We start from the raw sequence: 26,689 nt of genomic DNA, 5'->3' as shown, positions 1-26,689 counted from the left end.
AATGGTCAAAGACTCCAGCCACCCTAGTCACAGACTGTTCTCTCTGCTACCACACGGCAAGCGGTACCGGAGCGCCAAGCCTAGGTCCAAGAGGCTTCTAAACAGCTTCTACCTCCAGGCCATAAGTCTCCTGAACATCTAATCAAATGGCTACCCAGACTATTTGCATTGCCCCCCTCCCCCCTTCTACGCTGCTTCTACTCTCTGTTATTATCTATGTCACTTTAATAACTCTACCTACATGTACATATTACCTCAATTACCTCGTCACATTGACTCTGTACCTGGTACCCCCCTATTGTTATTTTACTGCATCTCTTTAATTATTTGTTATTCTTATCTCCTACTTGTTTTAGGTATTTTCTTATTAGTGCATTGTTGGTTCAGGCCTTGTAAGTAAGCATTTCACTGTAAGTTCTACACCTGCTGTATTCGGTGCATGTGACAAATGCAATTTGATTTGATTTGAAAATATAAATATTTGTATATAACTAAACTAAATAAAAACGATCAAATCAGGTCTGAAAACGAACTGAAAATAAACGTACTTCCAAATAATAATACAAAAACGAATAGAAATAAAAACTAATATAAAAACACAAAACTATAATAACTTTGCTCTAGGCAATACATGCTAATTATAGGGCATAATAAAGCCTATACGTGTGTGGCAACGTGTCAATGACCAGGGTAAACAACCGCAGGGAATGATACTAACAGTAGTAATGGGAGAGCGAGTAGCATCACGAGGGCACGTGCCATTTGGAAAATATACTTCCTGTGCGCAGTGGGTTCAAATCTGTCTCTGTAATATTTTGCACCATTGCAGTAGTGCTCACTCGTAAACCCTTTGACATATGAATGATATGATTGCTAGGCTATACAGTAGGCCTAGGAATATTCCCCTTTAAGAACGCGCCACGGTGAGCGTGGGATGGACGTGTGTCGGTTTGTTAATGAAGTGTCACCTGACCCTGTCCTAACATTGCACGGGGGGAGAGGATATATAGTCCAAATAAACATACATTCGAGTGAGTGGAAGACACAATTATTTCCAACATCTCCATACAGTATAGCCTAGTAGCCTATTCAGACTCCTTGGATTGGTGCGCCGGTCAGTGTTGGCTCTTGGCACAGGGGTTAGAGGCACATCTGCTGTCGACAGAGGCTCGTTGTCCTTCTCTATCAGACATTCTTGATCAGAAGAAAACGTCCGGTACGAAGATTTTAATCAACGAGCCGACTGTGCGTCACTACAAAATCGTTATTTTGAAAGCGCCCCCGTGCATTTTACTCCCTCGGTTTGCCTTTTTTCCGTGCGTCGTGGAGAAGGAAACACTGACGGTGTATCCGATGCTCCTGCAAAACGGATAACGGAATATTCTATGTATGTTTGACGAAGGTTGGACATTTGGCCAAACCCATTCATTGTAAGGATAAGAAACGCTGCGCGGTCGCAACGTTTTCAATCTCCTGATTGCTTCTTTATTATTGCTTTTATTGCTGTGGGCTGAGGAAATACATTGTATTTCTAGCGTAGTGTTACGTAAGACTGACTTTATCCAAGGTGCTGAATTGAACGGTATAGCGGGACACAGAAGGAAGAAGGCAATCTTGTTTAAGTCTACCCAGGTCAGAGCACACATCAACGTGACCCAATTATTTAATGTCAAATGAAATATTGATTGATTTATTTGAGCTAATATTGCAAATTGTTCGCCCATCCAGAAGGTCACAGGCCTATACGTGGGAGATTTGGAGAGGACCGCACAGCACTGGCATCGTTGATACCCGTATTCCTGTAGCAAGACCGCCTTTTATTTCTCTCTTTGGTTAAATACATTCTTAAGGTGGTCGACTACACGAGGAGAAAATGTCGGGGCAGACGCTCACGGATCGTATTGCCGCTGCGCAGTACCAGTTGACGGGATCAGAGGTATCTCGCGCCGTCTGCAAAGCCACCACTCACGAGGTGATGGCGCCCAAGAAAAAGCACTTGGAATGTAAGTGCATTCTCATCCTCTCTCTCTCTCTCTCTCTCTCTCTCTCTCTCTCTCTCTCTCTCTCTCTCTCTCTCTCAGTCTTTCTCTCTCTCTCTCTCTCTCTCTCTCTCTCTCTCTCTCTCTCTCTCTCTCTCTCTCTCTCTCTCTCTCTCTCTCTCCAGATGAAGAACACTGCATCATGAATTGATTAGATATCTATGGGGGAAAAACGGTTGACATCCATTGTAAACATATGCCTCTGGTGCCAAACGTTGCATGTTCGAATCCAGCCATAGAATGTTGTTTTTAAGATACATGACATTTTCCCTTGTTCACTTGTCCTTGCACACTACACCTCCCAAGCTTCCCTTAAGTGATACATATGGCAGGAGTGCATGTCTTCAAGTCTTCAACGGCTGCAGTGTCTGCTACTGTAGTTGTCTTTGTTATTGATAAGCTAAAGAGCTTCCTCATTTGGTTTCAAAGGTGTAGCCTATACACTATACACTATATCAAGTGTGAGTGAATTAAATGGGCAACAACTAGAAAACATATAGATGTAGGCCTACTGTAGATAGATAGACCTTAACGTCCAATTCTGCTTATTCACCAGTATCCAATTTTCCCTGCATCAGCGCTACTTCCATCTCATGACATGACAAGACAATATGAATCGCTGGCATAGGGCCTAGCAGCCCGAGTCATACTAAAGCAGTAGTGGATGAATGGTGTTCCACCTGCCTGTGTGTGTGGTCAGGTGGCCGGCCCAGTCTCAGGCTAGGTCTAGCAAGACTCAGAACTTATGTCGTGTGATACGCTCCCCACTGAATAATGCATTAATCAGCCAATGACTGGCCTCTATTATTTACACAGACAAAGGTGACCATGCTAATGCTAAAGTAGGCAGGAGACTGCTGGGGATTAGCATAGCATTGCACAGAGAGGGCAGAGAACTCAAGAGTATGGCTGTACAGAGAAGGGACATTCTTACCCAATAAAATACACATATGTCCTGCTCTTTCCATGGCACAAACTGACCAGGTGAATGCTATGATCCCTTATTGATGCCACTTGTTAGGGGAGGTGATGGTGTATGTGTGCCATTCAAAGGGTGAATGGGCAAGACAAAATATTTAAGTGCCTTTGAACAGGGTATGGTAGTAGATGCCAAGCATACAGGGTTTTTCCCACTCAACAGTTTGCCGTGTGTATCAAGAATGGTCCATCACCCAAAGGACATCCAGCCAACTTGACACAACTGTGGGAAGCATTGGAGTCAGAATTGACCAGCATCTCTGTGGAACACTTTTGACATCTTGTAGAGTCCATGCCCTGATGAATTGCGTCTCTTCTGAGGGCAAAATGGGGGAGGGGGTTCAACTCAATATTAGGAAGGTGTTCCTAATGTTTGGTATACTCAGTGTATGCTTTACTGTAGTAGTTAATTTTTTACACATGTTAACCAAATACGATAAGCGTGAATAAACAAAGCACAATGCAAATGGATCCGGTCTTTATCGAGATGGAAGGATATTGTCTGTCTTGTCTGTGTTGTGACATTGATTGTTGAGTACCTGTAGTGATGTCTCTTGCCTTTGCAGTTAATCCTAGTGCATGTACAATGTATATCGATTTCATGGCCCTTCAAAACTAAATAAAAATAGGGCACAATGTCTCCCTTATCTTATTTTCTTGCCACATAGTTAATGCCCTCAAGGCAACATTCAAGGCTTCAAACACCAAAACATTTAATTAGGCCAACATTTTTAGGCAAGGGCTCCGTCTAACCTAAATATATTATTGGAAACTCTAGTAGGGCATATTATTTGTCATCTCCTCAGGGATAATCCAATTCCAAACTTGCCTTGAGGCCTCAGGTATGTGATGCCGTAGTCAGACGCGCTTCAAAAGCAACCACAGAACAGAGCGTTCAAAGTTCAAAGTTCTCCAGACAAAAGGACATTTCTTAAGCTGTATTCCATAGATAATCAAAGGCAAAGCGGTCAGATTTAAACTGTAAACAAAGGTATAGACAAGTAGCAGCTTAGTGGCGTAGCGGTCAAAAAACAGTACGGTGCCGCCATACGTGAGGCTTAGTAGACCCGTTCTGCCAACAACCTAAATAGGTAAAGGGAAGGGGAACTTATAATGCTTTTAAATACCCATGATAATTCTAATAGAAAACCAAAAACAATGAGTTCATCAACCATGCTCTATAATGGATCATTCCATATTTATACTGATATTCAATAATAATAGTTTTCTAAATGGAGCAAAAACAATACATACAGCACAAATAAAGAAGGTATGTCTTTTACCAAATAGGGCCTTCTTCTGTATACCACCCCTGCCTTGTCACAACACACCTGATTGGCTCAAACACATTAGGAAGGAAAGAAATTCCACAAAATAACTTTTAACAAGGCACACCTGTTAATTGAAATGCATTCCATGTGACCTCCTCATGAAGCTGGTTGAGAGAATGCCAAGAGTGTGCAAAGCTGTCATCAAGGAAAAGGGTGTCTACTTTGAAGAATCTAAAATATATTTGGTTTTGTTTAACTTTTTTGATTACTACATGATTCCATATGTGTCGTTTCATAGTTTTGATGTCTTCACTATTATTCTGCAATGTAGAAAAGAAAGAAAAGCCCTGGAATGAGTAGGTGTGCCAACTTTTGACTGGTACTGTATATTACATATCTCTTGGCCTTAAGTTTGATGGCATAACGCATAGATTCCACAGATAATGCCCTAGGCCTAGACATGGAAATGGAATAAGAGTATAGTACATCTCAATGACCCTATACACTTTGCCACAGACATTGATGTGCCAATATGATGATACATCAAACATTACCCCTCTAGTCTTTGTGTGAAGCCATTGTAACAGAGAAGATAGTTGTTGTCCATCATCATTGTGTCATGATTGCTGACCCTTGAGAGGCAGTCTGGTTGCCATGGAAACAGATTGTAGAGCGGGTCAAAGACTCGGGCTGACACACAGGGGGGTTCTGGAAAGGCACAGTGGCGGGCAAACAACTCCAGAGTGCTTCAACAGATAGTCATTTTGGGCAGTAGCATATCCTTAGAATGATATTTTCTGTCTTGTTTTGGTGTTTCAGAGTGAGAAATGGGTTTCAATGTTTTTTTTATTGGTTCTTACTCTGAAGGAGTGAGATGTCTGAAATGTATTTCATTTTGATAGGACTCTTCTTGTTCCTTCTTGTGGTGAAACACAGTTCGTTAAATTTGACAAACCTGTTCCTTCTGAGCAATATGATAAAAATACATTGAAGATCAGTGATGCGACAGGAATCACTGGTTTAGTGGTCAGTGCAGCCTATACCCGCATGCATGTTTTTATGCATGGGCACAGCTTGTGTGTGTGTGTGTGGGCGTTTTCAGTCATCTGCTAAGTGAATCATTGAGCTGATACCTCTGGACAAGCTTAACAAGTGTCTCTGTGTGTGTGTGTGTGTGTGTGTGTTCACATAGGAGTGTTGTTAGGGTAATGGGTTGGCGTCTATACGCTGGCTTCTAGTTGATTTCAATCTGGCCTATTCCTGTCACTCTAACCTCGGAGAAGTCTGGTGTGTGAGTACAACAGAACACACCCAGGCAGGCCACAAACATATGCACGCCCGCACACACACGCACATACACAGTCCTGTGTGCCTTGTTATAGACTCCCCTACCAGTTAATTTTTACAGCTCTCCTGTCTGCGGTGGATTACTGAGTCCTTATTTAGATCAGTCAATCATCATTAGACTTACACACACACACACACACACCAGCACTTCTACTCGTGTGTGTGTGTGTGTGTGTGTGTGTGTGTGTGTGTGTGTGTGTGTGTGTGTGTGTGTGTGTGTGTGTGTGTGTGTGTGTGTGTGTGTGTGTGTGTGTGTGTGTGTGAACACGTTTGTGTGGGAAACAAAATAGTGGGCCACAAATATTCCACACATAAAATCCACACCACAGGGTTGCCTGTTGAGATGGAACATATGGTTGAGCTGTGTAGGAAGCCGAGCAAAGCAGGGACAGACAGGAATACTATGGCTGTCATCACCAACTGTTTTACTGAGAGAGGCAGACACATTTAGGAGAGAGAGAGAACATAAAAGGGTTCTTCGGTTGTCCCTCTGTGGAAAGGGTTCTTCATGGAACCCAGAGGGGTTCTACCTGAAACCAAAAAGTGTTCTTCAAAGGTTCCTCCGGTGGGGACTGCCGAAAAACCATTTCAGGCTCTAGATGGCACCTGTTTTTTATAAGAAAGTACAGGCAGTACATCAGTCAACATTGACCAAAAACTGGACACAAAAGCTTATAACTGGAGACGTGTGTTTGTTCTCGTGTGTGTGTGTGTGTGTGTGTGTGGCTGTTGGGAGAGGGGTCACCACACCAGACTCCTTACAGATTTATATTAATCTGTGGACAAAGCCCCTGCCCTTTGACCATGAAATGACTAACAAGCCTTCATCATGCATCCCTTCTCTCTTTGTAGTCTGGTCAGTGTTGTTTGATAATATTGCCTTTTATATATATTGCCTTTTGGAAGTAAAGAAACACGGTTTGGCTATGATTTATAGCCACCTTCCCGATCTCATATCCCATATCCCATATCTCATATCCCCCTCTCTCTTCCGAGCAGCTAATCTGTCATGTACTGTATCCCAAAGAGCTGAGTTGAGGTGATTGCTCTCTGAGGCAGACCTGTCGGTCAGTCTGTCTAAATGGCAGTCTGTTTGTCTCTTTGTCTGTGTGTGTGTGTGTGTGTGCAATACTTCTATCTGTGTGTTAGATCCTTTCCAGCAGTGTTGGTGGCTCTTTGAGGCTTGGTATGTGTGTCCTGACTCCCAAATGGATTTCTGACTCGGCAATGCCTAGCTCCACTAGGTACACAGTGAAGTGAACAACCCCCAGAGGCTGTTTTATGGCTTTCACACATTCCAGTAGCAGAATCACCCCCCCCCCCCCACACACACACACAGCTCAGCACTCCCACTCCAAAAATCACAGAGCACATGAATGGAGCAAGGGAGACTGAATCTCATTTGACCTGGGGTGAGGCTTCACTATCAGCTACGGCAGCACATTACACATTTTCTTGGCAGTCAGCATGTCTTAACACTTTGAAATTGTACTTACTCATCATGATTTTACAACTCTTTAAATACCTTGAGATATCCTAACCAATCCTGCTATATTCTACTGTCTCAAAATGTCTGACCGTTTCACGGATCGACAATCAATAAGAGAACCGTTTCACTGAGCTGAACGAATAGCCTCTCCCCACAGTACTAACAAACCTATTTGTATGTGTTTCAGATCTGATATCGGCTACCAATGCGACCAACGTGAACATCCCTCAGATGGCCGACACTCTGTTTGAGAGGGCCACCAACGCCAGCTGGATTGTCGTCTTCAAGGCACTAGTCACCACACACCACATGTGTGTCCATGGAAACGAGGTCAGAGGGCAGCAATTTAGTGTTTAACCACAATAAAACCAATTAGGACTGTTTGAGCACCATGGACAGCTACACGGCTGTCTTGATTCATCCCAGGGGAGCTGTGAGTGTGGCTGTCCATGGTGCTGGAAACAGTGCTATTAGTATGGCTGCAGACTAGAGCTCTTCTGAAACATGGTTTCATGTTTCATCAATCACCATTGTGTTTGTCTGGAGCTATATTTACTTATTGAGTTGCCGTATTGCAAAAGACATGCTTTCACACACTGTAAATTATAAAGTCTCAATTTTGGACTAACATACTAGCACTCAATTTGTAGTTGACTATTTCAGTAAATATGCCCTAATTTGTCTTGATTTTTTTTTCATGGATTCTGGTTTTGTTTAATCAACCTATTTCATTGTCAGTTGTTTCAGAGTGTCAGTGCCTTATTGTCATTCTGCTTCCTCAGAGGTTCATCCAATACCTGGCCTCCAGGACCGCTCTGTTCAACCTCAGCAACTTTATAGACAAAACAGGCTCCCACGGTAAGTGCACTTCCTGTATGTTTGTGGAGGGAAGCAGGTGAGAGAGAGAGAGGCGGAGACAGGAGGAGAGGCAGAGAGAGGGGGAAAGAGACGTTAGGTGAGGTCAGAGACGGGAGGTGAGGTCAGAGACGGGAGGAGACAAGAGGAGAGCCAGAGACGGGAGGAGAGGCAGAGAGAGGTGGAGACGGATGGAGAGGCAGAGAGGGGAGGGGAAGAGAGGCAGAGAGGGGAGGGGAAGAGAGGCAGAGAGGGGAGGGGAGGAGAGGCAGAGAGGGGAGGGGAAGAGGGGAAGAGAGGCAGAGAGGGGAGGAGAGGCAGAGAGGGGAGGAGAGGCAGAGAGGCAGAGAGGAGAGGGGAGGAGAGGCAGAGAGGAGAGGCAGAGAGGGGAGGAGAGGCAGAGAGGGGGAGGGCAGAGGAGGAGGAGCAGAGGGAGGAGAGGCAGAGAGGGGAGGGAGGAGAGGCAGAGAGGGGAGGAGGAGAGGCAGAGAGAGGTGGAGAGGCAGAGAGAGGTGGAGAGGCAGAGAGAGGATGGAGAGGCAGAGAGGGGTGGAGAGGCAGAGAGGGGTGGAGAGGCAGAGAGAGGTGGAGAGGCGGAGAGGCAGCGAGAGGTGGAGAGGCGGAGAGGCAGCGAGAGGTGGAGAGGCGGAGAGGCAGCGAGAGGTGGAGAGGCAGCGAGAGGTGGAGAGGCAGCGAGAGGTGGAGAGGCAGCGAGAGGTGGAGAGGCAGCGAGAGGTGGAGAGGCAGCGAGAGGTGAAGACTGGAGGAGAGGCTGAGACTAGGGGAGAGGCGGAGACTGGAGGAGAGGCTGAGACTGGAGAAGAGGCTGAGTGTCGGAGACTGGAGGAGAGGCGGAGAGAGGAAGAGACAGGAGGAGAGAGGAAGAGACAGGAGGAGAGGCGGAGAGAGGAAGGGACAGGAGGAGAGAGGAGGAGACAGGAGGAGAGAGGAAGAGACAGGAGGAGAGGCGGAGAGAGGAAGAGACAGGAGGAGAGGCGGAGAGAGGAAGAGACAGGAGGAGAGGCGGAGAGAGGAAGAGACAGGAGGAGAGGCGGAGAGAGGAAGAGACAGGAGGAGAGGCGGAGAGAGGAAGAGACAGGAGGAGAGGCGGAGAGAGGAAGAGACAGGAGGAGATGCGGAGAGAGGAAGAGACAGGAGGAGAGGCGGAGAGAAGAAGAGAGAGGCGGAGAGAAGAAGAGACAGGCGGGGAGGCGGAAAGAAGAAGAGACAGGAGGAGAGGCGGAGAGAAGAAGAGACAGGAGGAGAGGCGGAAACGGGAGGAGAGGCAGAGAGTGGCGGAGACGGGGGGAGAAGCAGAGAGAGGCGAAGACGGGGGGAGAGGCAGAGAGAGGCGAGACGGGAGGAGAGGCAGAGAGAGGCAGAGACGGGAGGAGAGGCAGAGAGAGGCGGAGACCGGAGGAGAGGCAGAGAGAGGCGGAGAGAGGCGGAGAGGCAGAGAGAGGCGGAGAGAGGCGGAGAGAGGAAGAGACAGTCGGAGAGAGGAAGAGACAGGCGGAGAGAGGAAGAGACAGGCGGAGAGAGGAAGAGACAGGCGGAGAGAGGAAGAGACAGGAGGAGAGGCGGAGAGAGGAAGAGACAGGAGGAGAGGGTAGGAGAGGCATAGAGAGGCAGAGATGGGAGGAGAGGCAGAGGGAGGCGGAGACAGGAGGTGAGAAGAAGAGACAGGAGGTGAGAAGAAGATGCAGGAGGAGAGGCGGAGAGAAGAATAGATAGGACGAGAGGCGGGGACAGGAGAAGATGAGGAGAGAAGAAGAGACAGGAGAAGAGGCATAGAGGCGGAGACAGAAGGACAGGAGGAGAGAAGAGACAGGAGGAGAGAAGAGACAGGAGGAGAGGCGGAGAGAAGAAGAGACAGGCGGAGTGAAGAAGAGACAGGCGGAGAGGCGGAGAGAAGAAGAGACAGGCGGAGAGAAGAAGAGACAGGCGGGGAGGCGGAAAGAAGAAGAGACAGGAGGAGAGGCGGAGAGAAGAAGAGACAAGAGGAGAGGCGAAAACAGTAGGAGAGGCAGAGAGCGGCGGAGACGGGGGGAGAAGCAGAGAGAGGCGGAGACGGGGGAGAGGCAGAGAGAGGCAGAGACGGGAGGAGAGGCAGAGAGAGGCGGAGAGAGGCGGAGAGGCAGAGAGAGGACGGGACAGGAGGAGAGGCGGAGAGAGGAAGAGACAGGAGGAGAGGCGGAGAGAGGACAGAGGACAGGAGGAGAGGCGGAGAGAAGAAGAGACAGGGAGGAGAGGAGACGGAGAGAAGAAGAGACGGGAGGAGAGGACGGAGAGAGGAAGAGACAGGAGGAGAGGCGGAGAGAGGAAGAGAAGGAGAGACAGGCGGAGAGAGGAAGAGAAGAAGAGACAGATGGAGAGAGGGAAGAGACAGGCGGAGAGAGGCGGAGATGAGAGGCGGAGAGAGGCGGAGACAGGAGGAGAGGCAGAGAGACAGGCGGAGAGAGGAAGAGACAGGAGGAGAGGGAAGAGACAGGAGGAGACGGGAGGAGGAAGAGACAGGAGGAGAGGCGGAGAGGGAGGAGAGGCATAGAGAGGCAGAGATGGGAGGAGAGGCAGAGAGAGGCGGAGACGAGAGGTGAGAAGAAGAGACAGGGGGTGAGAAGAAGAGACAGGAGGAGAGGCGGAGAGAAGAAGAGACAGGAGATAAGAAGAGACGGGGACGGAGAAGAATAGAAGGCGGAGACAGGAGGACAGGAGGAGAGAAGAAGAGACAGGAGGAGAGGCGTAGAGAGGCGGAGACGGGAGGAGAGGCGTAGAGAGGCGGAGACGGGAGGAGAGGCGTAGAGAGGCGGAGACGGGAGGAGAGGCAGAGAGGGGCGGAGACGGGAGGAGAGGAAGAGAGAGGTGGAGACGGGAGGAGAGGCAGAAAGAAGAAGAGACAGGACGAGAGGCGGGGACAGGAGAAGAGGCATAGAGAGGCGGAGACAGGAGGACAGGAGGAGAGAAGAAGAGACAGGAGGAGAGGCGTAGAGAGGCGGAGACGGAAGGAGAGGCGTAGAGAGGCGGAGACGGGAGGAGAGGCAGAGAGGGGCGGAGACGGGAGGAGAGGAAGAGAGAGGCGGATAGACGAAAAGACAGGCGGAGAGAAGAAGAGACAGGAGGAGAGGCGGAGAGTGGCAGGGAGGTGCGGAGATGGGAGGAGAGGCAGAGAGAGGCGGAGACGGGAGGAGAGGCAGAGAGAGGCGGAGACGGGAGGAGAGGCAGAGAGAGGCGTAGATGGGAGGAGAGGCATAGAGGGGAGGAGACAGGAGGAGAGGCAGAGAGAGGCGGAGACAGGAGGAGAGAAGAAAGGACAGGCTGTGAGAAGAAGAGACAGGAGGAGAGGTGGAGAGAAGAAGAGACAGGCGGAGAGAAGAAGAGACAGGCGGAGAGAGGAAGAGACAGGCGGAGAGAGGAAGAGACAGGCGGAGAGAGGAAGAGACAGGCGGAGAGAGGAAGAGACAGTCGGAGAGAGGAAGAGAAGAAGAGACAGATGGAGAGAGGAAGAGACAGGCGGAGAGGCGGAGAGACAGGCGGAGAGAGGAAGAGACAGGCGGAGAGAGTAAGAGACAGGCGGAGAGAGGAAGAGACAGGAGGAGAGAGGAAGAGACAAGAGGAGAGGCGGAGAGAGGAAGAGACAGGAGGAGAGGCGGAGAGGGTAAGAGAGGCATAGAGAGGCAGAGATGGGAGGAGAGGCAGAGAGAGGCGGAGACGAGAGGTGAGAAGAAGAGACAGGGGGTGAGAAAAAGGGACAGGTGGAGAGGCGGAGAGAAGAATAGACAGGACGAGAGGCGGGGACAGGAGAAGAGGCATAGAGAGGCGGAGACAGGAGGACAGGAGGAGAGAAGAAGAGACAGGAGGAGAGGCGTAGAGAGGCGGAGACGGGAGGAGAGGCAGAGAGAGGCGGAGACGGGAGGAGAGGAAGAGAGGCGGAGAGACGAAAAGACAGGCGGAGAGAAGAAGAGACAGGAGGAGAGGCGGAGAGACAGGAGAGATGGGAGGAGGAGAGAGAGAGGCGGAGACAGGAGGAGAGGCAGAGAGGCGGAGACAGGAGGAGAGGCAGAGAGAGAAGAAGAGACAGGAGGAGAGGCATAGAGACAGGAGGAGAGGCAGAGAGAGGCGGAGACAGGAGGAGAGAAGAAAGGACAGGCTGTGAGAAGAAGAGACAGGAGGAGAGGTGGAGAGAAGAAGAGACAGGCGGAGAGAAGAAGAGACAGGCGGAGAGAGGAAGAGACAGGGAGGAGGAAGGACAGGCGGAGAGAGGAAGAGACAGGAGGAGAGGCAGAGAGAGGAAGAGACAGGAGGAGAGGCGGAGAGAGGAAGAGACAGGAGGAGAGGCGGAGAGAGGAAGAGACAGGAGGAGAGGCGGAGAGAGGAAGAGACAGGAGGAGAGGCGGAGAGAGGAAGAGACAGGAGGAGAGGCGGAGAGAGGACGAGACAGGAGGAGAGGCGGAGAGAGGAAGAGACAGGAGGAGAGGCAGAGAGAGGAAGAGACAGGAGGAGAGGCAGAGAGAGGAAGAGACAGGAGGAGAGGCAGAGAGAGGCGGAGACGGGAGGAGAGGCAGAGAGAGGTGGAGGCGGAGACGGGAGGAGAGCTAGAGAGGAAGAGACAGGAGGAGAGGCAGAGAGAGGAAGAGACGGGAGGAGAGGCAGAGAGAGGAGGAGAGACGGAGGAGAGGCAGAGAGAGGAAGAGACAGGAGGAGAGGCAGAGAGAGGCGGAGACAGGTGGTGAGAAGAAGATGCAGGAGGAGAGGCGGAGAGAAGAATAGATAGGACGAGAGGCGGGACAGGAGAAGAGGAGGAGAGAAGAAGAGACAGGAGAAGAGGCATAGAGGTGGAGACAGAAGGACAGGAGGAGAGAAGAAGAGACAGGAGGAGAGAAGAAGAGACAGGAGGAGAGAGGAAGAGACAGGCGGAGAGAGGAAGAGACAGGCGGAGAGGCGGAGAGAGGAAGAGACAGGAGGAGAGGCGGAGAGAGGAAGAGACAGGAGGAGAGGCGGAGAGAGGAAGAAACAGGAGGAGAGGCGGAGAGAGTCGGAGAGGGGAAGAGACAGGAGGAGAGGCGGAGAGAGGAAGAGACAGGAGGAGAGGCGGAGAGAGGAAGAGACAGGAGGAGAGGCAGAGAGAGTCGGAGACGGGGGGAGAGGCAGAGATAGGGGGAGAGGCGGAGACGAGAGGAGAGGCAGAGAGAGGCGGAGACGGGAGGAGAGGCAGAGAGAGGGGGGAGGCGGAGACGGGAGGAGAGCTAGAGAGAGGCGGAGACGGGAGGAGAGGAGAGAGAGGCGGAGACGGGAGGAGAGGCAGAGAGAGGAGGAGAGGGTAGGAGAGGCAGAGAGAGGCAGAGACGGGAGGAGAGGCAGAGAGAGGCGGAGACAGGTGGTGAGAAGAAGATGCAGGAGGAGAGGCGGAGAGAAGAATAGATAGGACGAGAGGCGGGGACAGGAGAAGAGGAGGAGAGAAGAAGAGACAGGAGAAGAGGCATAGAGGCGGAGACAGATGGACAGGAGGAGAGAAGAAGAGACAGGAGGAGAGAAGAGACAGGAGGAGAGGCGGAGAGAAGAAGAGACAGGCAGAGAGAAGAAGAAACAGGCGGAGAGAAGAAGAGACAGGAGGAGAGAAGAAGAGACAGGAGGAGAGAAGAAGAGACAGGCGGAGAGAAGAAGAGACAGGAGGAGAGGCGGGGACAGGAGGAGAGGCATAGAGAGGCGGAGACGGGAGGAGAGGCAGAGAGAGGTGGAGACGGGAGGAGAGGCAGAGAGAGGTGGAGACGGGAGGAGAGTCATAGAGAGGTGGAGACGGGAGGAGAGCCAGAGAGAGGTGGAGACGGGAGGAGAGGCAGAGAGAGGTGGAGATGGGAGGAGAGGCAGAGAGAGGTGGAGACGGGAGGAGAGGCAGAAAGAAGAAGAGACAGGCGGAGAGAAGAAGAAACCGGAGTAGAGAAGAAGAGACAGGAGGAGAGAAGAAGAGACAGGAGGAGAGAAGAAGAGACAGGAGGAGAGAAGAAGAGACAGGAGGAGAGAAGAAGAGACAGGAGGAGAGAAGAAAAGACAGGATTAAAGGCGGAGAGAAGAAGAGACAGGCGGAGAGAAGAAGAGACAGGAGGAGAGAAGAAGAGACAGGAGGAGAGAAGAAGAGACAGGAGGAGAGAAGAAGAGACAGGAGTAGAGGCGGAGAGAAGAAGAGACGGGAGGAGAGGCGGAGAGAAGAAGAGACAGAAGAGAAGAAGAGACAGGCGGAGAGAGGAAGAGACAGGAGGAGAGGCGGAGAAAAGAAGAGACTGGAGGAGAGGCAGAGAGAAGAAGAGACAGTCGGAGAGACAGAGAGAAGAAGTGACAGGAGGGAGGCGGAGACAGGAGGAGAGGTGGAGTAGACAGGAGGATAGGAAGAGACGGGCCATCTGGAAAGAGACGAAATTGCTGGCCTTATAATTTCATAACGAACAGGAGCAAACATGCAATGTGCACACACGAAACATAATACTGTACGTGTACAGATGTGGGATCTTAATCAATCAATCAATCACATGTATTTATAAAGCAGAGACAGGAGGAGAGGCAGAGACAGGAGGAGAGGCAGAGACATGAGGAGAGGCAGAGACAGGAGGGATTTGAAGGAGACAGGAGGAGACGGGCCATCTGGAAAGAGAAGAAATTGCTGGCCTTTTAATTGCATAATGAACAGTAGCAAGCATGCAATGTGCACACGCGAAACATAGTACTGTACGTGTACAGATGTGTACAACAAACAGCAAGCAATGCAGGTGTAGAAGCACGGTGGCTTGGAAAAACTCCCTAGAAAGGCCAGAACCTAGGAAGAAACCTAGAGAGGAACCAGGCTATGAGGGGTGGCCAGTCCTCTTCTGGCTGTGCCGGGTGGAGATTATTACAGAACATGGCCAAGATGTTCAAATATTCATAGATGACCAGCTGGGTCAAATAATAATAATAATCACTGTGGTTGTAGAGGGTGCAACAGGTCAGCACTTCAGGAGTAAATGTCAGTTGGCTCAGGTCAGTTTCTCTATCGCTCCTGCTGTCTCTTGAGAGCTGAAAACAGCAGGTCTGGGACAGGTAGCACGTCCGGTGAACAGGTCAGGGTTCCATAGCCGCAGGCAGAACAGTTGAAACTGGAGCAGCAGCATGAGCAGGTGGACTGGGGACAGGAGAAATACTTCAGATATAACAGACTGACCATAGCCCCCCGACAAATAATCTATTGCAGCATAAATACTGGAGGCTGAGACAGGAGGGGTCGGGAGACACTGTGGCCCTGTCCGATGATATCCCCAGTCAGGCCGAAACAGGCAGGATATAACCCCACCCACTGTGCCAAAGCACAGCCCCCACACCAATAGAGGGGACGAACCCGGACAGGAAGATAACATCAGACTCAACCCACTCAAGTGATGCACCCCTCCTAGGGACGGCATGGAAGAGCACCAGTAAGCCAGTGACTCAGCCCCTGTAATAGGGTTTGAGGCAGAGAATCCCAGTGGAGAGAGAGGAACCAGCCAGGCAGAGACAGCAAGGACGGTTCGTTGCTCCAGTGCCTTTCCGTTCACCTTTACACTCCTGGGCCAGACTACACTCAATCATAGGACCCACTGAAGAGATGAGTCTCCAATAAAGACTTAATGGTCAAGACCGAGTCTGCGTCTCTCACGTGGATAGGCAGACCATTCCATGAACATTGAGCTCCATAGGAGAAAGCCCTGCCTCCAGCTGCTTGTTTAGAAATTCTAGGGACAATAAGGAGGCCTGTGTCTTGTGACCGTAGCGTACATGTAGGTATGTACGGCAGGACCAAATCGAAAGATCGGTAGGAGCAAGCCCATCTAATGCTTTGTAGGTTAGCAGTAAAACCTTGATATCAGCCCTTGCCTTAACAGGATGTCAGTGTAGAGAGGCTAGCACTGGAGTAATATGATAAAAAGGTTTGGTTCTAGTCAAGATTCTAGCAGCCGTGTTAAGCACTGACTGAAGTTTATTTAGTGTTTTATCCGGGTAGCCGGAAAGTAGAGCATTGCAGTAGTCTAACCTAGAAGTGACAGAAACATGGATACATTTTTTTGCATAATTTTTGGACAGAAAGTTTCAGATTTTTGCAATGTTACGTAGATGGAAAAAAGCTGTCCTTGAAGCAGTCTTGATATGTTCGTCAAAAGAGAGATCAGGGTCCAGAGTAACGCCGAGGTCCTTCAGTTTTATTTGAGATGACTGCACAACCCTTTAAGATTTATTGTCAGATTCAACAGAAGATCTTTGTTTCTTTGGACCTAGAACTAGCATCTCTGTTTTGTCCGAGTTTAAAAGTAGAACATTTTCCGCCATCCACATCCTTATGTCTTAAACACAGGGTTACAGGGAGTGCAATTTTGGGGCTTCACCATGTTTCATCAAAAAGTACAGCTGTGTGTCGTCCACATTGCAGTGAAAGTTAACATTACGTTTCCGAATGACATTACCAAGAGGTAAAATATATAGTGAAAACAATAGTGGTCCTAAAACAGAGCCTTGAGAAACACCGAAATTTACAGTTGATTTGTCAGAGGGCAAACCATCTACATAGACAAATTGATATATTTCTGACAGATCAGATCTAAACCAGGCCAGAACTTGTCTGTGTAGACTAATTTGGGTTTCCAATCTCTCCAAATGAATGTGGTGGTCGATGGTATCAAAAGTAGCACTAAGGTCTCGGAGCACGAGGACAGATGCAGAGCTTTGGTCTGGCGCCATTAAAAGGTAATTTACCACCTTCACAAGTGCAGTCTCAGTGCTATGATGGGGTCTAAAACCAGACTGAAGCATTTCATATACATTGTTGTTCTTCAGGAAGGCAGTGAGTTGATGCGCAACAGCTTTTTCTAAAATTTTTGAGAGGAATGGGAGTTTTGGTACAGGCCGATTAAAAACAATATATATATATATTTGTATTTTTTTTCTGGGTCAAGGTTTGGCTTTTTCAAGAGAGGCTTTATTACTGACACTTTTAGTGAGTTTGGTACACATCCGGTGGATAAAGAGCCGTTTATTATGTTCAACATAGGAGGGTCAAGCACAGAAAGCAGCTCTTTCTGTAGTTTAGGTGGAATAGTGTCCAGTATGCAGTATGCAGTATTTTCATGAATGTGTCAAGAGATACAGTACTAAAACACTTGAGTGTCTACCTTGATCCTAGGTCCTGGCAGAGTTGTGCAGATTCAGGACAACTGAGCTTTGGAGGAATACACAGATTTAAATAGGAGTCCGTAATTTGCTTTCTAATGATCATGATCTTTTCCTCAAAGAAGTTCATGAATTTATTACTGCTGAAGTGAAAGCCATCCTCACTTGGGGAATGCTGCTTTTTAGTTTGCTTTGCGACAGTATCAAAAATACATTTTGGATTGTTCTTATTTTCCTCAATTAAGTTGGAAAAATAGGATGATCGAGCAGCAGTGAGGGCTCTTCGATACTGCACGGTACTGTCTTTCCAAGCTAGTCGGAAGACTTCCAGTTTGGTGTAGCGCCATTTCCATTCCAATTTTCTGGAAACTTGCTTCAATGCTCTGGTATTTTCTGTATACCAGGGAGCTGGTTTCTTATGACAAATGTTTTTTTGTTTTTAGGGGTGCGACTGCATCTAGGGTATTGCGCAAGGTTAAATTAAGTTCCTCAGTCAGGTGGTTAACCAATTTTTGTACCCTGACGTTCTTGGGTATGTGGAGGGAGTCTGGAAGGGCATCTAGGAATCTTTGGGTTGTCCGAGAATTTATAGCACGGCTTTTGATGATCCTTGGTTGGGGTCTGAACAGATTATTTGTTGTGATTGCAAACGTAATAAAATGGTGGTCTGATAGTCCAGGATTATGGGGGAAAACATTAAGAACCACAACAAGATCACCCTGTTGCAGGAGAACGTTCCTGCAATGCTGGACATTTCAAACTTGTAGTGTATTTGAGGTTTAAAAAGGCTTCCAAAGTTTTCAATTTCCACTTTGAAATTTCATACATTTTTGTAAGGGAAAATCAAGTATCAACCCCTACCAAAATGTCCATTAATTATATTCCACATAATAATAATATAATAATTCACATTCATTATTTTCCTGCTGTAGCAAACTGGCTCAAATTGAGTTCCTACATCTGTACACACATCCATGCACTCTTGCACGCACATTCACACGCACACTAAACTGCTTCCTGCCTCTGATTGCGATTTCCTGCGCTTGTCACCAGTGTCTTGCCCTGGTCTCATTAAAGATCCCCTGTCTCATCGTGCTGTCTCTCATCCTAACGTAAACAAAAAAAAGAGCTACTGCAACCCTCCCCTTCAATCCCCTTCAAAACTCCCCTACAATCAGATACACGACTTGCAAAATGGAAGGGCCTTTACATTTCATCAAGAGCTTTACCTTCGGTGTGACATAAATGTGGTGCTCTCTTCTTTCTCTAGGCTATGACATGTCTACGTTCATCAGACGTTACGGCCGCTACCTCAATGAGAGGGCCTTTGCCTATCGCCAGATGGCTTTCGACTTCACCAAAGTCAAGAAGGGGTCAGTCACTTCCCTGTCTCTCCTCGTCACTGAGGCCCACCTGTTGTTCACCTCGTCACTGAGGCCCACCTCATACTGTCATTCACCTCGTCACTGAGGACATTTTTTGTAATTTACCTCATCCATGAGGCCCTCGTTATGCTTTCCCCTGTGTGTTTCCTCCACAGTGCTGAAGGGGTGATGAGGACAATGGCTCCAGACAAACTGTTAAAAGGCATGCCCGTCCTGCAGACCCAGATCGACACACTGCTGGAGTTTGATGTGAGTTGGACATGCTGTTTATCATTGATCTGTTTACGACTGTCTGCCTGCCTGTCTATCTGTCTGTCTGTGGGCCTTTGGTCATTTGTGAATAAGCTGACCACTGCACTATGTCAGGTCACAAAGAATACTGTTTACCTGTTGTTTATTTTCCTGTGTTACATTTTCTCTTTCTCTCTCTCTCTCTCTCGCTCAATAGCAGTGATGCTATCTGTTCTATTGACCCTGATATTTCTGTGGGGTTGTACAATGTTTTAGTACAGCAAAATTTTGCTGGAGTTTAGTTCATCTTCTGTTGAATGACATGAATAAAACGCTTTTGAAAGGTCTCTCTCTCTCTCTCCCAGGTCCACCCCAAGGAGCTGAATAACCCTATCATCAACGCGGCGTTCCTGCTGCTCTTCAAGGATCTGGTCAAGCTGTTTGCCTCCTACAACGATGGGGTCATCAATCTATTAGGTGAGCTAGACATGCCATTGGGTGCATCCCAAATGGCACCGTATTTCCTTTATAGTGCACCACTTTTGACCAGAGACCTATGGGCCCTGGTCAAAAGTAGTGTACTATTAAGGGAATAGGGTGCCATTTGGGAAGCAGACCAATTAAAAGATAAGTTACTTCCTTTCACCGTGTGGCGATTTAGAAGATGCTCTTATTCTTAACAACTGTTAAATGTCTGTAGAGAAATACTTTAAGATGAAGAAGAGCGACTGCAAGGAGGCCTTGGAGATCTATAAGAGGTTCCTGACCAGGGTCACCAAGATTGGAGAGTTCATGAAGCTCGCTGAGGTAAAGGAAACTTCCTAACCGATTAGGCTGTATTCTAACTAACTTATATCCAAGTGAAACTCACACTGTGATTGCTCACATACAGTGTCTGTCTCTATTTGGAACGTAAGGTTATGATGCACATACATGATTGTGAAGTTGTCTCTGGTGTGTGTTTTGTTCCACAGACAGTCGGTGTCGAAAAAAATGACATTCCAGACATCAACTATGTAAGTCACTGGTCTTTGTGCTTTCTCTCTGGAAGGATGATGGCATAGTTGTAACACACACACACATCCATCCTAATCTCCCTCCTGCGATCCCAGTGTCTGCACCCTCGAGTGGTGACGAACCTCATAGACTCAGACGATGAGGACTGTCCCTTTAAGCCTATCGAGGACCCGGTAACCATAGAGACGTGGAGTGGCTTGGCAGAGTGCCTGTTTGGGAGGATGGGGTTTTGGCATGGGATAATTCTGCAGACTGACACTTCTGACTGCAGTGCATGTCTGTGTGTGTATTTGCATGTGTGTGTGTTTCCGTGCACAAACGACTGAGGAGTTTAAGTAAAACGTTCCTTAACACTTCATTCTACAGGCCGTTGAGTTCATAGAAAAGTGGGGTAGTGGGATGAGTTCAAAATGAAGGGTCTGGAGTGGTGCTGCCATAGAAAGAATTGGGTGCTGTGTTATTTGAAGTGTTGGCATGCAGATGAGTAAGGAAGTCAGTCACATAAACCTGTTGTTTCTGTGTCTCTGATTGGTTCTCTCTTCTCTGACCCTCAGGCTCCCAGTAGCATCCTGGAGTCTCTGGAGACACACATGAACAGCTTGGAGGGGAAGAAGGGGTAAGAGGACCCTCTCTAACCACACCATTTCAAAAAGAGCTAAAATGGCTCTCTTGGTGTCTGTACACAGAGAAAATCTGAATTGAGAAATGAGAGGGTGAGAAACTAGATAGACTCATAACTTGGGCTCTATTCACCGTATTTAGCCCTGCCCACTTGACCCAGTTCCTGATCGAATGCAGCCTGGTCTCATAGACTAGATGTAACATAGTAAATGTAAATCCGGGACAGTATGATTTATTACGTTTGGTATGTTTACATAAGACAAATGGTTACTTAAGGAAAAAACGAAAGTAGGGAGGTTGGTCAGGGTGGATGGGTAGGCGTATAATGTGAACAGCAGCCCAAAGTCTACAAGTTTAGCAGCCCAAAGTCGACAAGTTTGAATCTCATGATGGACAACATTAGCATTTGAGCTAATTAGCAACTTTTCAACTACTTACAACTTTTAAGCTGCTTTGCAACTACTTAGCATAGTAACTAACCCTTCCCCAACCCTAACCTTAACCATTTAGCTAACCCTTCCCCTAACCTTAACCCTTTAACCTAACTCCTAAACTTAACCTTAACCCCTAGCCTAGCTAACGTTAACCACCTAGCTAGAATTCGTAACATATCATACATTTTGCAAATTCAGAACATATATTAAACTAATTGTAATTGGTAACATATCTTACGAAATGAGTGATGGAGAGCCACAAATTAATACATACAATATGAAACTTAACTTATCATACTAAATGGAGTGTCTCGGATTTACTTACAGAAACATACGAAATGCTCTGAGGCCAGGCTGGTTTTCCTCCTTCCAGCCCATTAATAAATAAGCAAAACGATCGTTAAATATGAATTACATTTGTTAAAATTATGAAATAACGAGCACAGAATTAGAAATATATGTTAATTATATGCTGAGGCATATTATTGACCAAAATTATACTTGTTTTCACATAGTAAGAACACTTCATAATATTAGACTGTGTATAATGCTCATTATCCATACATCCCTTTTCAATCAAAGATCAATTATTGAACTGACAGTGTTATGCACAGAATATCAATGACAAAATACAGGAACTGTGCCTTAATGTTTATGTAGATAATAGTAGGATATTTGCCATCTGAGAATGCTAATTTGGTCATTTCAGCGCCCGAGTGCGATTACTAGTCTACGTGATAACACACGTTTACATGTTTCAATCATTTCAGTCAACGTACATTTACATTACATTTAAGTCATTTGGCAGACGCTCTTATCCAGAGCGACTTACAAATTGGTGAATTCACCTTATGACATCCAGTGGAACAGCCACTTTACAATAGTGCATCTAAATCATTTAAGGGGGGTGAGAAGGATTACTTTGTCCTATCCTAGGTATTCCTTAAAGAGGTGGGGTTTCAGGTGTCTCCGGAAGGTGGTGATTGACTCCACTGTCCTGGCGTCGTGAGGGAGTTTGTTCCACCATTGGGGGGCCAGAGCAGCGAACAGTTTTGACTGGGCTGAGCGGGAACTGTACTTCCTCAGTGGTAGGGAGGCGAGCAGGCCAGAGGTATGAACGAGTGCCCTTGTTTGGGTGTAGGGCCTGATCAGAGCCTGGAGGTGCGGTTTCCCCTCACAGCTCCGTAGGCAAGCACCATGGTCTTGTAGCGGATGCGAAACTGGAAGCCAGTGGAGAGAGCGGAGGAGCGGGGTGACGTGAGAGAACTTGGGAAGGTTGAACACCAGACGGGCTTTCTGGATGAGTTGTAGGGGTTTAATGGCACAGGCAGGGAGCCCAGCCAACAGCGAGTTGCAGTAATCCAGACGGGAGATGACAAGTGCCTGGATTAGGACCTGCGCCGCTTGTGTGAGGCAGGGTTGTACTCATGTTGTAGAGCATGAACCTACAGGAACGGGCCACCGCCTTGATGTTAGTTGAGAACGACAGGGTGTTGTCCAGGATCACGCCAAGGTTCTTAGCGCTCTGGGAGGAACACAATGGAGTTGTCAACCGTGATGGCGAGATCATGGAACGGGCAGTCCTTCCCCGGGAGGAAGAGCAGCTCCGTCTTGCCGAGGTTCAGCTTGAGGTGGTGATCCGTCATCCACACTGATATGTCTGCCAGACATGCAGAGATGCGATTCGCCACCTGGTCATCAGAAGGGGGAAAGGAGAAGATTAATTGTGTGTCGTCTGCATAGCAATGATAGGAGAGACCATGTGAGGTTATGACAGAGCCAAGTGACTTGGTGTATAGCGAGAATAGGAGAGGGCCTAGAACAGAGCCCTGGGGGACACCAGTGGTGAGAGCGCGTGGTGAGGAGACAGATTCTCGCCACGCCACCTGGTAGGAGCGACCTGTCAGGTAGGACGCAATCCAAGCGTGGGCCGCGCCGGAGATGCCCAACTCGGAGAGGGTGGAGAGGAGGATCTGATGGTTCACAGTATCGAAGGCAGCATAAGAAGGATGAGAGCAGAGGAGAGAGAGTTAGCTTTAAGTGCGGAGCGTCCGTGATACAGAGAAGAGCAGTCTCAGTTGAATGACTAGTCTTGAAACCTGACTGATTTGGATCAAGAAGGTCATTCTGAGAGAGATAGCGGGAGAGCTGGCCAAACGTTCAAGAGTTTTGGAGAGAAAAGAAAGAAGGGATACTGGTCTGTAGTTGTTGACATCGGAGGGATCGAGTGTAGGTTTTTTCAGAAGGGGTGCAACTCTCGCTTACGTAGCCAGCGGTCAGGGATGAGTTGATGAGCGAGGTGAGGTAAGGGAGAAGGTCTCCGGAAATGGTCTGGAGAAGAGAGGAGGGGATAGGGTCAAGCGGGCAGGTTGTTGGGTGGCCGGCCGGCACAAGAAGCGAGATTTCATCTGGAGAAAGAGGGGAGAAAGAGGTCAGAGCACAGGGTAGGGCAGTGTGAGCAGAACCAGCGGTGTCGTTTGACTTAGCAAACGAGGATCGGATGTCGTCGACCTTCTTTTCAAAATGGTTGACGAAGTCATCTGCAGAGAGGGAGGAGGGGGGAGGGGGAGGAGGATTCAGGAGGGAAAGAGGCAGATGCTTGGAATTTAGAGTGGTAGAAAGTGGCTTTAGCAGCAGAGACAGAGGAGGAAAATGTAGAGAGGAGGGAGTGAAAGGATGCCAGGTCCGCATTTTCCTCCATTTCCGCTCGGCTGCCCGGAGCCCTGTTCTGTGAGCTCGCAATGAGTCGTCGAGCCACGGAGCGGGAGGGGAGGACCGAGCCGGCCTGGAGGATAGGGGACATAGAGAGTCAAAGGATGCAGAAAGGGAAGAGAGGAGGGTTGAGGAGGCAGAATCAGGAGATAGGTTGGAGAAGGTTTGAGCAGAGGGAAGAGATGATAGGATGGAAGAGGAGAGAGTAGCGGGGGAGAGAGAGCGAAGGTTGGGAATACCATCCGAGTAGGGGCAGTGTGGGAAGTGTTGGATGAGAGCGAGATGGAAAAGGATACAAGGTAGTGGTCGGAGACTTGGAGGGGAGTTGCAATGAGGTTAGTGGAAGAACAGCATCTAGTAAAGATGAGGTCTTGCCTGCCTTGTGAGTAGGGGGGAAGGTGAGAGGGTGAGGTCAAAAGAGGAGAGGAGTGTGAGTCAAAGGTAGACGTGGGGAGGTTAAAGTCGCCCAGGACTGTGAGAGGTGAGCCGTCCTCAGGAAAGGAGCTTATCAAGGCATCAAGCTCATTGATGAACTCTCCGAGGGAACCTGAGGGCGATAAATGATAAGGATGTTAAGCTTGAAAGGGCTGGTAACTGTGACAGCATGGAATTCAAAGGAGGCGATAGACAGATGGGTAAGGGGAGAAAGAGAGAATGACCACTTTGGAGAAATGAGGATCCCGGTGCCACCACCCCGCTGACCAGAAGCTCTCGGGTGTGCGAGAACACGTGGGCGGACGAAGAGAGAGCAGTAGGAGTAGCAGTGTTATCTGTGGTGATCCATGTTTCCGTCAGTCCAAGAAGTCGAGGGACTGGAGGGAGGCATAGGCTGAGATGAACTCTGCCTTGTTGGCCGCAGATCGGCAGTTCCAGAGGCTACCGGAGACCTGGAACTCCACGTGGGTCACCACCAGATTAGGTGGCCGCGGCCATGCGGTGTGGAGCGTTTGTATGGTCTGTGCAGAGAGGAGAGAACAGGGATAGATAGACACATAGTTGACAGGCTACCTACGCTAATGCAAAGGAGATTGGAATGACAAGTGGACTACACGTCTTGAATGTTCAGAAAGTTAAGCTTACGTAGCATTGACTAAAATGATTGAAATGATACAGTACTGCTGGAGTAGGCTAGCTGGCAGTGGCTGCGTTGTTGACTTTGTAGGCTAGCTTGCGTTGTTGACACTACACTAATCAAGTCAATAGTGCTGCTATTCGGGGGCTAAGCTAGCAGTGTTGATTACGTTATGACGTTAAAAGAACGACAATAGCTGGCTAGCTTAACTACACAATTGTCTTTGATACAAAGACGGCTATGTATCAAATCAAACCGTTGTACTGTAATTAAATGAAAATGTGATACATCATCAAAATGTGCACATTATTTATGTGTTTTGAGAAATGTAATTCTTATTTAACGATGGTTCGCTTGTTTGTCAATGGGTGGATAACAATCACCACAAATTGGATGAGCCCTTGTTGCCAGGCTGAATCCTATCTCAACACCACAGTTCCCGAAAACAGTTTTGTGTTAACTTTTCCTTTAATCCTTCTTCTCTCTTTGTTCCTTTCTGCTCATCATTGGGGATCAAAGTGAAGGGTGAGCATGAACGATTCTTTGGGGGTTGGACAGATGAGGGTATTGTAAAGTCGTTAAAAATGAGTTTAAAAGGTCATTTAAATGTAGATGACTTCAGCTCTGAAAGGTGATATCTCGCACCGATGAAATTTAAATATGAACTATTCCGTCTCTCTTTCAGGTCTCCAACAAAGGTGAGTTGAAGAGTACAAATTATTTTCCCTGCCTTTGTATTTCTGGTTATATGTCGACACATAGATAGTAAAAAGGCTCTCCCTCTCTATTCCAGGGGTCCCCCACCAATAACGTGTCCCCGACCTCCACCCCCGCCAAATCTGCAGCCTCCGTGCCCACCCTAGTGCCGCCACCCGAAGAAGCCACTGAGTGAGTGACTACTTCCTCTGAGTGACTACTGAGTCCATTCTTCCTGCTGCCCCTTCCATTCTCGCTCTATCCCTTTATCTCGCTCTAGTTCTCTGTTGGATCTGGACCCTCTGTCCTCCTCTGGTCCGTCAGCAGGAGCCTCAGCAGCCCCTATGTCCTGGGGAGGTAATGTCCCACATCACAACTTGATCGTTTAATTCTTAATGGAACTACCAGTAAGTTTGAATTATCTAATGAACATTAATATAATTGCATTTTCCTCCATCGCCTTCTCCCATGCTGTTCTGGGGATGCTGCCACAGACCTCCTTGGATCAGGTGAGTGTTATCCCACAGTGCCCCTGGCTTTAACCTCTCTAGTGTATTAACATTAGCAGAGCGTGTCATCTCTAGATCTCCCAATGTGTTTCATAGTGTTGCTCTAGTCTCAATAGTCTATTTCTCTCTCTTTGTTTCTCTCTGCTCTCTATCCCTCCCCCACATCCCCTGGTTTGGTTCATTCGGGGCTTTAATTCTGGGGTTGATTTTGATTTTGGGTTGTTTCTTTGAAATGGGGTTGATTTGATACCTTCATTTGGTTCTAACGGGGCCTTTCTGATTGCTTTGGTTCCTATGGGGTATTTTGGGGGATGATTTCTGGGGGTTGTTTTGGTACCTTGTTTTGGGTTTGGTTGGTACACAACGTGGGTACCTGCAGAAATGGGAGAGTCCATGCTTCCTGACCCCACCCTCGCTGTAGACACCGCTCCCTCTCCCGCGGGGGTAACGCCCACCCCTGTAGCCGCAGAGCCAGGAGTCACTCTGGCTCCTCCCCCTAGTGCGGCCGCCACCAACCCCCCCGGTGCGACGAATATGGATCTGCTGGGAGGTCAGTGGGCTTCTGGAGGATTCCCAACCACAGAATCTCTGCTGGACAGCTCAACCCCAACCAACCCTCCACATGCACACACAGGAGATGTAGTGTTCTCTACCTGCATGTACACACACTAACGCACATGTTTAGTCTCTGCATGTACATACACACAGTGACCCAGATACCCCAAAACAAACACATCCATTTGGGAAGAACATGTCAAGCAACACACATACTGGTATGCATTTATTTTTTAACATCTTATGCTCATTGACACAGATCTACACACAGAGACAAGCATGCTCACACTTGTAGACCCACTCAGACATGCTC

At 48.3% G+C, this 26,689-nt stretch overlaps 1 protein-coding gene across 1 annotated transcript in view; it reads left to right on the top strand.

Annotated features, from left to right (window-relative positions):
• Nucleotides 1–927: 927 nt before the first annotated feature.
• Nucleotides 928–26,689, top strand: part of LOC135505879 (clathrin coat assembly protein AP180-like) — a 37,503-nt gene continuing 11,741 nt past the window's right edge. The window contains exons 1-16 of the mRNA XM_064925084.1: nucleotides 928–1,632; nucleotides 1,729–2,003; nucleotides 7,312–7,454; nucleotides 7,907–7,982; nucleotides 18,415–18,517; nucleotides 18,685–18,778; nucleotides 19,126–19,237; nucleotides 19,461–19,567; nucleotides 19,735–19,776; nucleotides 20,332–20,393; nucleotides 25,136–25,141; nucleotides 25,302–25,314; nucleotides 25,410–25,504; nucleotides 25,593–25,669; nucleotides 25,807–25,821; nucleotides 26,201–26,371. Coding sequence (XP_064781156.1) covers nucleotides 1,874–2,003; nucleotides 7,312–7,454; nucleotides 7,907–7,982; nucleotides 18,415–18,517; nucleotides 18,685–18,778; nucleotides 19,126–19,237; nucleotides 19,461–19,567; nucleotides 19,735–19,776; nucleotides 20,332–20,393; nucleotides 25,136–25,141; nucleotides 25,302–25,314; nucleotides 25,410–25,504; nucleotides 25,593–25,669; nucleotides 25,807–25,821; nucleotides 26,201–26,371 — 1,246 coding nt within the window. The 5' untranslated portion in view covers nucleotides 928–1,632; nucleotides 1,729–1,873. The remainder of the gene's footprint in view (nucleotides 1,633–1,728; nucleotides 2,004–7,311; nucleotides 7,455–7,906; nucleotides 7,983–18,414; nucleotides 18,518–18,684; nucleotides 18,779–19,125; nucleotides 19,238–19,460; nucleotides 19,568–19,734; nucleotides 19,777–20,331; nucleotides 20,394–25,135; nucleotides 25,142–25,301; nucleotides 25,315–25,409; nucleotides 25,505–25,592; nucleotides 25,670–25,806; nucleotides 25,822–26,200; nucleotides 26,372–26,689) is intronic.

Source organism: Oncorhynchus masou, chromosome 19 (assembly GCF_036934945.1).
Source record: "Oncorhynchus masou masou isolate Uvic2021 chromosome 19, UVic_Omas_1.1, whole genome shotgun sequence".
Lineage (NCBI taxonomy): Eukaryota > Metazoa > Chordata > Actinopteri > Salmoniformes > Salmonidae > Oncorhynchus > Oncorhynchus masou.
Note: the sequence above shows the minus strand (reverse complement) of the source record. Positions and strands in the feature narration are given on the sequence as shown.